Below are 15,289 nucleotides of genomic sequence, written 5' to 3' on the forward strand. Positions count from 1 at the left end.
GTGCGGTTTCTTGTACTTGGGCTCTTTATTTTAACTAGTGCAGTGCCCATTCAGAGGGTGTGCCCGTCCTAGACAGGCCAAATGCTTGGCCTCCAGAAGTGCTGCTTGCAGCGTTGTCGAGAACCGCGTTATGGCTGCATGTACCCGCCAAGTGTGAGGTTGATTAGTTCTCGAGATATGCAAAGGGCAGTCATACATACATACACGGACAGACAGAGATTCCTTCCTTTATAGTTAGTTTGTGCTGTTACAGCGTGACCTATTGACCAAATGGCACCAAATATGTCATAGTCACTCAGACATCATATCTACATATGTCCACCAAATGTGGTCGCAATGTCACAAAGCGATCAGGAGATATGAAATTTTTTGTAATATCAGCCCTTCTTATGTTTGCTATGGCAAATTGTATGGAACTTCGACAGTCCAAAGAAGTGCCTTTGGTCGGCTTGGTCCAGAGATGTTCTTTACCAAATTTGGTGACGTTTGCTCAAAATTTGTAGGAGTAGTAGCAAAAGATCTGATTTGGACGCAATACAAAATGCCGGAAAATCAGTCGAGACGCAAATGGGCGTGGCTTATATGGATAGGTTCGTCTCGACCCACAAAATCCAGAAAAAAATTAATTTTGTTTCCAACTATTGACTTACGGTTCAAAAGTTACAGCCCAAAACGTAAAGTTCATTGTTAAAGCTCCACTGTCCGGCCACATTGCACCACATTCGACATGAACAGTTCTTGAGATATGCGAAAGTGAAGAAAAGTTTGGTTGTAATGTTATCCAGCATCCATGTGTAGCGTTAACAGAACATATCCAGGATCCAGCACACAAAGGTAAACTAATGAGCCTGGATCTGCCCGCTGTGGATGACATGCTCATTTAATTCTGCAAAGCCCTGAAGCCCCGCCCATAACCAAATTCGAAAAAGCATTCCCTCGGGTCCCCAGCAATACACCGGCCACGTGTGAAGTAGATTGGATGAGGGGTTGTCTGACACAGAGTTTCTTTGCCTTATAGATGGAAGTGATGTTCAGACCCTGCTCGTGAAAAACGTTCTCAATTGTCCACCATCTAATGTGTCAGCCCATTATACCAAATAATTTTTTTATGTTTTACTTACCAATCGTTGTTTAATAATCAAACACTGCACCCACTATGCTATGAGGAATTGGCAATGCAAACCTGAGGCTGCTGCAAGCATACTCCATAGTTTAGTATGTGTGGTAGTTTAGTTGATGTCAAACTATCCCTACTTAGTAAAATGCTGATGTAGTTGGCATTGACATTCTCTGCTTCTCTGTCTGTTCATCTCTCCCCTCCACACTCTACTCCCCTCTCACCCTCCTTCCCTCCATTAGATCCTCCCACCATGCCTTCCACCATTACTGCTCCTGTCCTAACTGGCTCTGCCTCCTCCACATTAGTCGATGATAAGGGGCATGTTCTACTCAGCTCCCCCACACTTGAAGCCCTACCTGAGAGTAATCTTGGTTCCATAGTGGGTGGGGCAGTGGGCGGGGCCTTGTTCCTGCTACTTCTGCTGTCTCTGGTTGGCGTGTGTTACCTACGGAAACAGCAAACTTTCCACGGGAACTACTACACCAAGCAGTACCTGGGCCCCAATGACCTCCAGAAAGCCCCCACGCAGCATGAGCTCCACCCTACCAAGGCTGGCAGCAGCTCCAACCATCAGGACCACGACCGAGAGGAGTGGGGCGACCGCCAGCTCAAACAGGAGCGTGACCGTCGTCACCATAGCAACTACAACGGAGAGGAGTATCCCTCTAATGGCTACACTAGGGCAATGAGGGAGAGCAGTCAACACAGCCATCAGCAGAATCACCACCGTGAACACACACAGTATTCTAGTCCACGACAGGCCAGATGTGCCACATACCCTCATTCGCCGAAACCGCAGGGAAACGGCTCACCCTACCTGTCAGATGACTGCTACGATAGCGGGCCCGAGGGTGACTATGTCTCTCACACAGACGGATCTGTCATCTCACGTAGGGAGTGGTATGTTTGACAAGTTACCTGGTCCTGCAGGAGCAGAGATACGACGGAAATCAGAAGGTTTCATTTATCGAACACTTCTACTAATCTCAATTCTGTAGTTCCCTTGTTTTGTTCAAGCGTCCTGGTCGACACTTGAGACATAATGTTTCTGTTCTTGATGTGGACTGCACAGCCACTTTGACAGTCAACATCTACATGCCTACAGAAGTCGGCATGTCACTAGTTTGTGTGTGTAGAGACTAACTAAAGATCATGATGTATGTGCTGTCTCTGCCTTACTACATGGACTGCCAATTAATTTAGTGTTACTAATCTGTCTTTAGTTGAGTTGAGGCCCTGGGGGCTTGCAGATCACATGTAGTTGTCTTTGAAGAAAGTTTTTTTGTTTGTTTCCACAAAATCAGCCTTCTCGGGCTGTGTGACACTTGCTCATTTGTATTTGTATGTGTTGATATTGGTTACACTGATTTGTTTAAAAGACCTCTGAATATGATTGGCTGATATTCAGGAATGGTACAGAACCCATGCCTGGAAGTGAATCCATAAAATTCAGAGGAGCACAGGTCATTTTCCTAAAACTCGGTAGGACACAGTAGAGGCATATAGGCTAATTTAAAAAAAGGATTTATCCCACTGAGAAATCAGAATAACTTCATGACTGACCTCTACACACTGATTCATAGTCATAAAACGTATTGCACTGCCTTTTGCAAAACTTTATAATGGACAGCCACATCCTTTGTTTTCTACTAAAAATGTCTACCCTTTATGTAACTTACCATGAGGGGAGACTTGTAAGGTTGAGGTCTTGACCACTGACGTTCTTTAAAACTGATGGCCCAGAGTGGGAACCTTAAGAGCATTTCTACTGTATGTCCTCTGCTCATCTTTTATCCCCAGGAGGGAGGGATGGAGGGATGGCTGCATGAATGAGGCATAGTCCACTGAAACAACAGACTGGGTTTATCAAACAGTCGAGCCTTGATATGCAAATATGCTACAAAATTCTGCAAGTCTAGATGAGCTGGAATAATATTATTTCTGTTTAACATTTGTGTGATATATTGAGTTGGGGAAGAGCTGGATGTCATCTTCATTTAGCCACAAACACATTCTCCTGTTGTCTACCAGATGGTTATGGATGGGTTTGCACACTGGCACCAACCCAGGCCTCTTGGAAATTCAAGAGTGCTATCAGCAGGGGCATTGTTGAAAGCAGGTTACAGCATGGCAGCCACCATACGCTGGCCTCTCAGACCCAAAGTATTTTGTTACACAAAGAAGTCATTCAAGAGTGCAGCCAGCACACCCGACCACAAATAACCACCGACGGACTAATTTCACTACTCTGTGTAATCTGTAGAAAAAGACACGACTGTGTCACAATCTGAGGCATTAATAGGCTTATTGTTGCTTATCCGTGTGTGTGTGACTGCGCACTAATTATGTTCACCAATTGTTGTTTTGTTTTTTTAACCAAGCATTTGTTATTACTACCAGTATTACCACAGTAAGATACACATTATGTAGACAAATCAGGTCTTCTGTGATGGATGTGCCATCACTGTCGCCTGTGGTTATCAAAGCCACAGTACAGCGCTTACTCGCCAGATGGAACAGGCAATATTTTGTTGCACTGATCATTAAATCATTCAGAATTATCCTTTTGAGTATCTACATAATAATACACCCTATCCTTTTTTTTTTTTCTAAAAAAGGATTTCCATCTGGATATCCAGTTAAATCTGTATTAATTTGTAACCAGCCACATTTTATTGCTAAACAAGACTCAAACGTTGCGGGACGTACCAAGTACTGTGATCGAACTGAAGAGAAAGTGTTTTACATGTCAGTGTCATTGGGCTATGGAGCCCCAGTAGTTCAGGTGTCAAACTTAGATAAACTTACTATAGATTTAAAGATAAATTTCAGTTTTTGTACGTGATCAGATACACACAGATAAAATCGTTTTGGCACATGCACCTATTTACCAGACAGCATGGAGGAGATCCAACACTTTCTTTCATGTACACTAGTGTTTGTGAATACATGCCAACTTTAGTAGTATGGTCACCTATACAATATTTGATGCCAGATGCCAAATATTTGTTTAACTTGTATGTATAAATATGATGACAGTCTCACATAAGTATTGCTGAGTAGCTGATTATAAGCTTATATAAATGACTAGCGTATCACTGTTGTAAACAGGGTCTTGTAGCCTGAAATAGAAGTGAAAAGATGCTTTAGGCCACTTTAATATTACAGTAACAGTCGTCAAAATGGGAATTAGTTATATTGTTATGAGCCCCTCACTAATTATTTGTCAGGATGTGAATTTTGTGCAGTGAGTAGGCTGCAATTCTCATAGTGAGATTTGATAATGTGCCACTTTAACTTGCAAACAGAGGAGATGCCCCCCATACTGCAGTCCATGTTGTTTCAACTGTTGTCAGCAGTACACCAGAACTAATTTATTTCCATAGACAGAAGCATCCCATTTTAATAAGTACCTTAAGTTTCAGTTCACTCCGATTATATTACCATAATTCCTCACTTACCTCTAGTGGTGTGCAGATATCTGTTGCGTAAAACACTCTAATCTACAGAACACACTTTTCTTTGGTAGAATGTGGCTCCAATGAAAAAACGTCTACATTGTGGATCACCCAAAGTAACCAGAGAAATGTTTCTGTAAAGTGATGTTGCTGTAAAATGTCTTTAATGCAATGTTTCAATGCCATGAGCTCCACAAACACAGCAGGGTAAACACAGGTGTAGAGCCGGGCATCGGTACTTGATACCTTTTATGTTATCAACCGAAACAACCCAGTACCAAGTAGTACCGAAACTTTTCCAGTCGAACAATACCTGCAATCGATCATTTTTGTGCCCAGATCTAGAAAAAGATGACTGTTTTGGTCTCAGCAGGTTGCTGCAAGCGTTCTTCGAATTATTGCGAAGTGTGACCGGCCCACTACCGCAGCAGTTGCAACCCATACAGCCAAAATTTGCCTGCCTGCACACGGTTCTGAACACGGAGATGTCTGAGTCAACGGCTAGCAGCTAACGGTGCTTACAGCGCAAACAATGGCAACAAGTGCGAACAGAGCTAACATTTAATATGAGGGGGGGCGGACCGTAGGCCCTGTTCCACCTAAATGGAACAGGGCCATAATTCATGTTATTAATTACACCTGTGTTTACCCTGCGATGACATGTCAAAATAGCTGCTGTGAAAAGGACATATTGGGGTGGAGGTCGAAATCTGAGAAAATCTCAAAACCTGGGTTAATCCAAAACCTGTCTACATTATAGATACCGCTACATGTAAGTGAGAACATGTTTCTTTGTAATTTGAGTGAACTGACCCTTGAAATGGGAGTGCCCAAAATGAAGTGTACAGTTGGCAATTTGTGAACCACAAAACCTCATTTAGATTGTTGTTGAATTAGAAGTAAGGTTTTTGAGGGTGGGGGTGCTGCTGACGCATATTCATTCTGCCTTTCTGGTCTCTTTCACATAGATGCAGAGAATAACAGGAAGCACAGCAGCCTAACCCCTTCTATGCTTCTATGCACTAAGACGGAAATTCCACTAATCAATATACTATTTTTGCTTGCAGCCCTGCACCTGGATTAATGAAGTTCTTTTGTACTGTGTGGCATTTTGATTTTGATGACTGTATAAAGATCAGTCATCAATATCTTTACCTTGAGAAATGTCCTTCACTTTGGGTTGAGAAATACAACTAGTGCCTTAGATACCTAGAAGAAGTGTTTTCTTATTATTGTTTACTTATGGATGTAAGATCCTGTTTTGTTGCTCTGAGATTTATTTGTTGCCTTTTTTGTTTTCTGCATACTGTGTGTTAGAGGACTCCTTAGTGCCATATTCACTTTTCTGCCCGTCACCATGACAGTTAATGACGCAGTATATTTGCAAACCTAGAGGCATTAAAACACACACAAAAAAGACAACGCTTGAATGAATTTTGATGTAAAATTAGTTAGGGCATCTCGACTTCACAGGTATCCGTCAGGGGTTTTGGTTTCTGTAGAATCACTGTTGTTCAAAGGGGTGAAGAATTTAACCTCTGTCTCACATTGTCAATGAAAAGCACCTTGTGGTCATGTTTTTTTTTTTTTGTATATACAGAAGAAAAATGTAAGTTTCTGGAAAGAAAAAAAATATTTATGTCCGTGACAACAGTGGAGCATTATTTTGTCAATCTTTTTGAGATACTTTAGTTCAATAAAGCACCTTAGCACCTGTGAGTTCGTCTCTCTGGAGGATTTTGAGCTTGCCATTACTCAGACTGCTCAGTCTCAGCCTCTTTGTGCTTCTATAAATGACATCATCTCTAGCTCCCTAATGCTGCATACCCCCCTCCACCCCCCCAAACCCAGCGCGCACATGTGGGATGCCGCGCATGATGTAATTCAAAATCATGTTCCCTCACTTCACCTTATCTTCATTACTCTTTAGTTTCCAAGAATGCTGTCATATTGAGCGGTTCCTCTCCGCTGGTATTTCTCTAGTGAGGGGAGACCCAGCTCTGCCCTCGTCACCAGTTTGCTTTGTTTCAGGACAGAAAGGCTGTCGCTCACCCTTACAGCTCCTCTCCTTTGTGAATTCCCCCCCCTCCCTCTGTGTCTTTCCCCCGTTGTCTACCAGCTGGTAAAATTAAACGCTGAGTGTTTATGTCTGGCCCAAAGTCCCCACTCACCAGCCCATTGACTGTCCCCATGGCAACAAGCTCATCTGGAGCTGCTGATGGAGGCTGTCTTCCTACAAGCTCTACCTGGTCACAGAAAGCAGAGGGATGCAGCGGGAGGGGGGCTGAGAGTTTTAACTGTGCTGATGTGAAAGGCAGAGCAGGAAACAGAGAATTAGCTACTGGAATTGAAAATGGCCCATTACGCCCCGCTGCACCACAGAGAGCTCCTCTGGCTATAAGGACATACGCTGATGTGACCTTGACACTGTTAAGCTTGGACTCCAGGTCCTCAAGACCACACTTCCCCCTAAAAGTATTTTCTTCTTCAGCTGACCTCTCTGGCTTCTATAGATCTTATCATGGTCACAGCAGTTGTTGTCATTCTGACCTTGAAAAAGGGCAGTCCTGAATGGTGGAGCTTACAAAAGTGAAGCATCTCAGTAGTAGTGATGATGTCAGCCGGCAGGGCTTGAATTAGTTTGAGAAACTCGTGTAGAAGATCAGTGGGTTTGCTTTTTGCCTGCAACACAACAGTTTCCAAGGATACTTTTCACAACACACAAAAGGAGTGAGCAAGCAAACGTCTCCGGCAGCGTAGAGGGATGCAGCGCTGACGCCTGTGTAAGAGAGAGACTTTGATATTAACTCCCCAGCAGAGGTGGGATCAAACTGTCACCATCATTGAGCTGAAAACATGAGATAGAGAAAAATGACAGACCACCTACCTACCGCTGTAAACTTCCTCCCCCTCTCTGCTATTACACCAGCATCTGCTCCCTGCGGGGTCTGTTGTCTGGGCAATAGCATGACCCTTGACCCTACTGTTAAGGTTTTAGGATGGGAGGGGGTGTTGTCTTGCCATCTCTCGCTCCCTCACTTCTCCTCATGCCACCGAGGTATGCTGTGTTTAATTCATGATGAGCCAGTCTGCTACGCTGACCTCGCCGAGCACCAGCATGCACTTTTCCTGTCTTCACAGTGATGATGTGTGTGTGTGTGATAAAGTGCCGACGTAGGACAGACAGAAAGAGCTTTGCACTGGAGCCAGATCCCAGTATGGGGACAGTTGATCCACCGCTAATCCAAGCCTCTCCAGAATGGATGATATTTGAACCAATGAATTGTTTAAATGGGAGAAAAACATCTAAACAGAACATGCGTGAATATATGTGTGCATTTAATTGTCCCAAATACCCAAAGGTGCTCCATGCATTGCGGGTTCAAAGTAGTTTTTATCCCTTGTCTGTCACCAGTTATTAAAGCAGACAGCTTGATGAACTGCATTTTAAAGGCTTGTTGATCAACTCAAGAGGTTCTTGTCATAGTTCAGCAGCCATCAGAGGTAATCGAATGGTTATTAACTGTTGGAGGACGGCATGAAGGGAGAAGACGGGGGAGGGGGGGAAAAGGAGGAAGAAGTGGCTTTCGGGGCGAGCTCCCAAGTCCCAGCTTGCTCAATCTGCATCATAATTGAACTGTTATTTAGGATTCTCATCTCAGCACGTTATTGATTTTTTTTTTCCCTCCACCTCCACATCTAAATCAACTGGAATTGACCATTAAACACGTTGCTTTTTTTCCCCCCAACCCCTGTCACCCTTTGTCCTCCAGTGTCCCACAATCACAGTTTTACACATTTGTGCTGATTGGCCAAAATTTGCTGCTCTGTGAGTTTAATGCATCTTAATCACAATTAATCCTAATCCTCTCAGTGGACAACGTGGAGCGTACGCAAGCATATGGTCAAACAAAGCTAATTCAGCAGACAATACAGCAGCAGCTAGAGCTTGACACACACAAAAGACAGAGGAAGGACAATGTAGAGACATGGATGGATGGTGAACATGAAAAGTGAATGATTACTGAGTAATAAGAGTTTCATGGTGCAGTTCAGAGGCTTTTATGGTTCCTTTATCTTTTGGAATCTGCATCCCGCTATCCCCCTTTTTTTTTTCAAACCCGGTTAAGAGCCCCCCTCTTTCCACTCCAGAGTACATGATGATGACACTCGGAGCAGTTTGTACTCCTCAGAACAAACTGTGCTCCACTTAACGAAAGTCTTACATGTCACGGGTTTAAAATGTTTCATTGCAATTTAAATGTCAAGCCTCAGAACTTCAAGTATAACTTTCTTTTCCTGCTATGTAGGGTAAGTGTCAAACTGGCAGAAGCTTTTACAGTACTTTCCTTGCATGTAGATGATGACATTGATAGAGTATGCCCTGTCATCTGCAGGTCGAAGCAGATGTTGCTGTCACTGCCGTTGTCTCTAGGGGGCATAGGTTGAACTGTGGGTCTTAAAGAGGACCTATCATGCTTGTATTCAGGTGCATACTTGTATTTTGGGTTTCTACTAGAACATGTTTACAAGCTTTAATGTTCAGAAAATGTGTTATTTTTCTCATACTGGCCGTGATGCAGCACCTCTTTTCATCCGCTCCAGCTCCGCTCTAACTAGCTTTGTTTGAGGGCGTAACAAACTAGCCGCGAGGCAGGTATTGTGCAAATGTGTTACTTGGTGACATCACCACATTACAAAAGAAAAGGCGGGAGTTCAATGAAGGCATTTCAGGCAGTTCAGGAGCAGCGTTTCTGTGGGGGAGAGTAACTTCCCTTTGGCGTGGACTTTGGGCATTGTAACTTTGCAGACCTTTTACATGCACAAAAAACGATATTACACACTAAAGGAAAGGGGAAAAAGCACAAAAGCATAATAGGTCCTCTAAAACAAATATCCTATGCATTAATGCAGCTTTGAATGAACACATCTGACTGTTTACACCGCAAATCGTATGATGAGCTTTACCTCGTTTTTTTTATTAGTTTATTTAACAGGGACAGTGCATAATAATAAACATTGCTGTAAATGCGCCAGAGTTAGCCAAGAGGTTATTTTTCATCTGCAGTCCCTGGACAGATGTTTCAGAGTCATCCTAAAAACAAAATGTAATATTTAAAGAAGTTATTTACAGCAGTGTTTGACTCATGTTGTGTTAGTGTTATACTGAAAGTCTCTCTCTACTCTGTCTCAGACCAGTCTGAAGCAGAGAGGTCAAACTCCATCGTCGTGGCCGGAGCTGTGATGGGCGCAGTCCTCGCCCTCTTCCTCATCGCTGTCTTCATCATCGTGATCCTCACTGCTCGCAAGGCCCCGCCACCATCAGCTTTTGCTGACAAAGTGTAAGTCTGACAAATAATTCATGCTGCGGAACATGCTCGTCTGGTTAATTAATGACATGATACCTTGTGAGGTTGACTGAAGCCCATCAGAGGGTTCAGGGAGTTGCTCCTTTACTCCCATGGAGAGTGCTGCAGCGGTGCGCGCCCTGGAGCAGGGCGGGCGGCTGCAGGACAAGGTTGAGGGGTGGCAGGTAATTGCTGTCTTGGCAGCAAGCCCTTGTCCTATTTTGTTCAGTCTGTACCTATAGTGCACCAGCACTCATGTTAATGTTAGAGCCAAGAAGAATAACTTTGAGGTTGAATTATTTACAGAAGGAGCTGGGTCACACTGTCAGAGTCCTGTGACTGATGTCAGATGCTGTGTGTGTTTTTGTGTCTATGTCTCTGTTGTCTATGTTCTGTTTAACTGTCATTACCTCTACTTCTGTTGCTTCTATCTAGAATTATAGCAACACAAATGTACTTTATGTGTTCAATACTGCTGATCAACCTGCTGCCCCTTACATGCAAATCATTATCATGAACCTATGGACCATATCTGCAAGGTTGCAGGCTGATCCCCTCATCCATCCCTGTTAGTGTGTCACTGGGCATGCTCACTCCGGTGAAACACAGTTACACTCACCAAGTGTGTCTCAAGGAAGGAAGCGAACTGCTGAATAAATCTTATTCCTGGAGCGTTTAACTCGGGGTGCTAAATCCTCCCAAAATACAAATTTCATGTCAATTGCAAATAAGTCAGTGATGTATGAAAAAGGGACTGACACTGATTGGATACAATTAAGTTGCAGCTTATAATTGGAAAGTACAAAGAGAAGAGTTGGTAATCAAAAAAATGTTAATACATGGATTATTTTTTGTTCCAACTAAAAGGATTTTTGGATGACCTCACTTATCCTCAGCTCCTCTCTTCCTGAAATCTTATATCTCTTTGTCCAAGTACTCAGTCAACCTATAAACAATGACATTTGTTTCTGTACTGCAAACTAGAGCTGTCAATCAATTAAAATATTTAATTGTGATTAATCACATGATTGTCCATAGTTAATCGCGATTAATCGCAAATTTATCTCACATTTTTTATCTGTTCAAAATGTACCTTAAAAGGTGATTTGTCAAGTATTTAATATCAACATGGGAGTGGGCATAGTGCTAGCTTTATGCAAATGTATGTACATATTAATTATTGGAAATCAATTAACAACGCAAAACAATGACAAATATTGTCCAGAAACCCTCATAGGTACTGCATTTAGCATAAAAAATATGATCAAATCATAACATCACAAGTCAAGCTCAACAGGCAACAACAGCTGTCAGTGTGTCAGTGTGCTGACTTGACTATGACTTGCCCAAAACTGCATATGATTATCATAAAGTGGGCATATCTGAAAAGGGAAACTCGTGGGTACCCATAGAATCCATTTTCATTCACATATCTTGAGGTCAGAGGTCAAGGGACCCCTTTGAATATGGCCATGCCAGTTTTTTCTCATCAAGATTTAGCCCAAGTTTGGAGCATTATTAAGTTTCCTTCGCGACATGGTACCAATGGATTCTTTAGGTTTTTCTAGTTTCATATGATGCCAGCATCTTCACTCTAGCTTTAAAACTGAGCCCGCTGCAACCTAAAAATCACAAGTTGCGTTAAATAAATTTGCGTTAACGCGTTATCACGTTAACTTTGACAGCCCTTCTGCAGACATATTGTCCTGTGCAAAATGTTGCATCGTAATTTCAGTGACACCACATACCTATCACTGTGTTTCAACCTGACCGATTATGTGGCAGTGACAGTGATAATAGGCCACCTTCAGACACTGCTGACTGGCAGAAAACAGCCTGAATTGAGGGGAAAATCACTCAACATTTGTGCATGGGTGTGGGCCCTGCATCACCACACTGACACTACAGGACGGTGTATCTAGCCATGCGATGGTCTGTGGTCAATGACACGACAAACTTAGCATCTTAAGTGTGACCGTGGCTGGAAGTCCCAGTGGGATGACGGGGGAGGTGGACGCAGGCCTCGTCCCTCTCCTTCATCACACACGGATGTGAGTGCAGGACAGCATGTCACTGAACTGGAATCTCTCACCACTTCTCATCCCAAGTATCAAAGAGAAGACCGGGATCAAGTGATATACAGTGTTAGAGAATCGATGCCTGTCATGACATAATTTTATGAATGGCCAAGGTCAGTTTCTAGGTGTCAGTTTCGTAGTGGAGGGGGTGAGTCAAAAGGTGTTCCCTTTAGCAGCCCTTCTCTAAATGACTAAATCACTAAACTAGTTGTTTTATGCTGTTTCTCTCTAATTACACAGATGTCTGTCCGTTCTGGAAAAAATAAAATCTCTTCATTCTGTCTCTGAAGGATTGACCTTCCTCCGACACACAAGCCGCCTCCTCCCTACTCTGAGAGAGCGCCGGCTGTTCCCCTGGGTGTCCACGCATCACAAGTGGCCTGGCTCTGTCAGGTAAACCCCACTCCCTTTACATAACCACTTTAATATCATATCAGTACATTTCATCTGAATCATCACGTACACTCACTACACCACAAAGATGAACACTTGGTGAGCTGATGATGAGCGCTGAGTCACAACAGGAAGTAATAACAACCTGGCCGATGTCATTATCTGTGTTTATTAAGCAGGAGGCCTAATGGCTGTGCTCATTTAATATGTAGGATAGTTTAAATCTTTAATCTGTGTGCTCAGCTCAACTCAAGCTCTCATATGCCTGGGCTTTTTTTAGTCTCACCCGGAAAGAAAACTTTTCCTGTTTCTTCTCACACTTAAAAACTGCAGTAGGCAGAATATTTTGGCATCATTGGGCAAAAAATCCATAATAACCTTTCAGCATATTATAATTCAAGTGTTCTGGGAGAAAACTAGACTTCTGCACCTCCTCATGGCTCTGTTTTCAGGCTTTAAAAAATCTAGCCCGTGACGGGAGACTTTGCCCAATCACAGGTCATTTCAGAGAGAGAGCGTTCCTATTGGCTGTTCATTCAACAGAGGCAGCTGTCAATCACTCGCAAACTCCGGTCAAACTAGGCAGCGCTGATCAAATAGGAATCAATATTCTGTTACTGTAATGCCTATTTCTCACCTCAAATGTGTTCAGAAACATCTTGTAGTGTACTGTTTAGCTGTAAAATGAGAACGTTTGCTCCGGCTGGTGGGCGGTGCCTGGTATTTCCTCGACAGATCAACACGGCTGCCGGGTCACAAACTTTCTTATTTAACAGCTTTTTTTTTGACCGTTTGAGTGGAGTTTGCGAGTGATTGACAGCTGATCAGAGTCGGCAAGGTTCCAGCTTGGCTCTGATTGGTTGTTTCCCTCCGGTCTGTGAAATCTTGCAGATACCATTAGGAGCACCCGAGGACACCGGAGGACACAAAGGCGCAGGATTTTTGTCAGATTACCTGTCTCATGACCTACTGTCAGGATATAGTGACCGTTTTATAAAAATAACTTTTTTTAATCATATTTGCTCTATTTCTACCCACTGCAACTTTAACATGACTCTCTGACTCTCTGATGCTCTGAAGTGAGAAATCACATGAGAAGATAAAACTATCTTTGATGATTTTTAACCAGCAGACTCGAAGGCCAGAGCTGACTGACAGGCAGCAGCACCCACCCACGACGAGGCCAGGACCACCGGCAACACAAAGCCCCACCCAGCAGCTGTCCCGCCTGCAGTGGGTGTGTCACCAGAGTGGGACAGACCGGGTGTACATCAACCACCGTGAACACTATGTGTGACAGACATCCTGAACACAGTCTGCCAAACACCTGGCAGTCATTCACTCTGTCACTGAGCCATCAATCCAGAGGAGGAAATAGCTGGCAGCTTTAGAGGGCAGCGTCTCACACATTTTCATTACCTTTTATTTCACGTTGTTAAATGTTATTCGTCCTAAAGGAGTAGTTCAACGCTTATTTGACCTTTGGACAGAGCCAGGCCTGCCTCTATGCTTTGTGATAAACTAAGCTAACTGCCTGCTGGCTCTAGCTTCATATTTACTTTACAGACAAGAGGGCGGTATCAATTTTCTCATTTAACTAAAAGTGAATAAGTGAATTTCTCAAAATGTGGAACTATTCCTTTAATTATTTTTTCTTTCTTATTTTTGTTTTGCATATATTTATTAGTGTTGATATCACTTAGGATACCCAGATGATGCTTTAGAAATCTGCCCCTTCCTAATCAGCTTGTGCACCATACTGTACATGAGTAGATAGAAAACAGCTGAGGGTCATAGTTATCCACCAAAATCTAAACACTGTTTCCCTTTTTCTTTTATCAGACACAAAGCATAAATCAGAGACTCTATTCTGAGACATATCACTAGACCAAACCACGCCACATCCAAACCGCTTAGGTCCACTGAGACCAAATGTACTAGCTGCAACACAGACCATGAAGGGATTAATTAAGGTATTTCTGTCCCAGTTCTGTGATTTGTTGTTGTAGTGTTATGACACAATGCTTTTTTGGCAGCGGAAACTCTAGATTTGTAAATGTGTAAATGTAGCCTCTGTGTCAGTGCAATTATGTAGAGTCATAACCTGCTACTAATCAGGGGAACAGTAATCTGAGACGTCACTGATGTCAGTACTTTACTGTAGAAAAATGCACTTGTATGTGTGAAATATTCAGAACATTTTGTGGCAAGGAGTTGAAGTTGATTACATACTTCATATTCCTTTAAAATATGTCGGACTTTTATGTGTTGAACTAATTGTTTGAAGTGCCATATTGACATTTTGGGGGTATTCCCTATATAGGATGCTGTAGTTTTGACATGTCTTCAGTGTGACCAGATGGTCATGAAGCGCTCTTATCTTGTTTGATTTATGTATTAAAATGCATTTTAATTTAAATGCATAAAATTTGCACCAGTGACATGAATGACGCTGTGGCAACAGTAGATTAAAAATCATAATTTGTTCTCACTCTGTGTAATCAGACAGCTCTACGTGAAGGTGTTCAATAAGCTCCTGAAAGTAAACAGACTGAGAGGTGGAAGCTCTGAGTCACCACATGTGGAAACAAAAGAAGTCCTTGAAGGTTTGAGAGAGAGTTTTGAGTTGACGTGTGGAGGCTTTCTGAGGTAAATTCATCTCAAGGTCACAGTCACATTGTATCCACTGTGATTCTCACAAAAGAGAGAAAAGCTGTTTTTATTAGAAGGAAACATTTTGTGTAGATGATGCAGTGTTTGTATCTGAGAAGCCAGAGCCCACATTGTGTTGATGGTTACCGTGTTTGTCAGGATTGATTTCTCTCTTTAGATCAGTCAGTGATCAGTGGGTTTCTCCATCCTCTCATGAAGGGGAGTAGCTGACACTTTCCA

General features: G+C 42.8%; 1 protein-coding gene across 3 annotated transcripts in view; it reads left to right on the forward strand.

The window, feature by feature from the left end:
• The window catches only part of nectin3b (nectin cell adhesion molecule 3b), a 30,936-nt gene extending 16,048 nt beyond the window's left edge, over window positions 1-14,888 (forward strand). Inside the window, exons 6-8 of one of the 3 annotated variants that reach the window (XM_074611499.1) lie at window positions 9,773-9,920; window positions 12,295-12,397; window positions 13,527-14,888. In XM_074611499.1, the coding sequence (XP_074467600.1) occupies window positions 9,773-9,920; window positions 12,295-12,397; window positions 13,527-13,694 (419 nt within the window). In that variant the 3' untranslated portion in view covers window positions 13,695-14,888. Of the gene's footprint in view, window positions 1-1,359; window positions 6,298-9,772; window positions 9,921-12,294; window positions 12,398-13,526 lie in introns of those variants that run through there. The other 2 variants (XM_074611500.1, XM_074611498.1) reach the window with 2 other exon arrangements.
• The last annotated feature ends 401 nt before the right edge of the window (window positions 14,889-15,289 follow it).

The sequence above is a fragment of the Sebastes fasciatus genome, chromosome 16 (assembly GCF_043250625.1).
Source record: "Sebastes fasciatus isolate fSebFas1 chromosome 16, fSebFas1.pri, whole genome shotgun sequence".
NCBI classification, from domain to species: Eukaryota; Metazoa; Chordata; class Actinopteri; order Perciformes; family Sebastidae; genus Sebastes; species Sebastes fasciatus.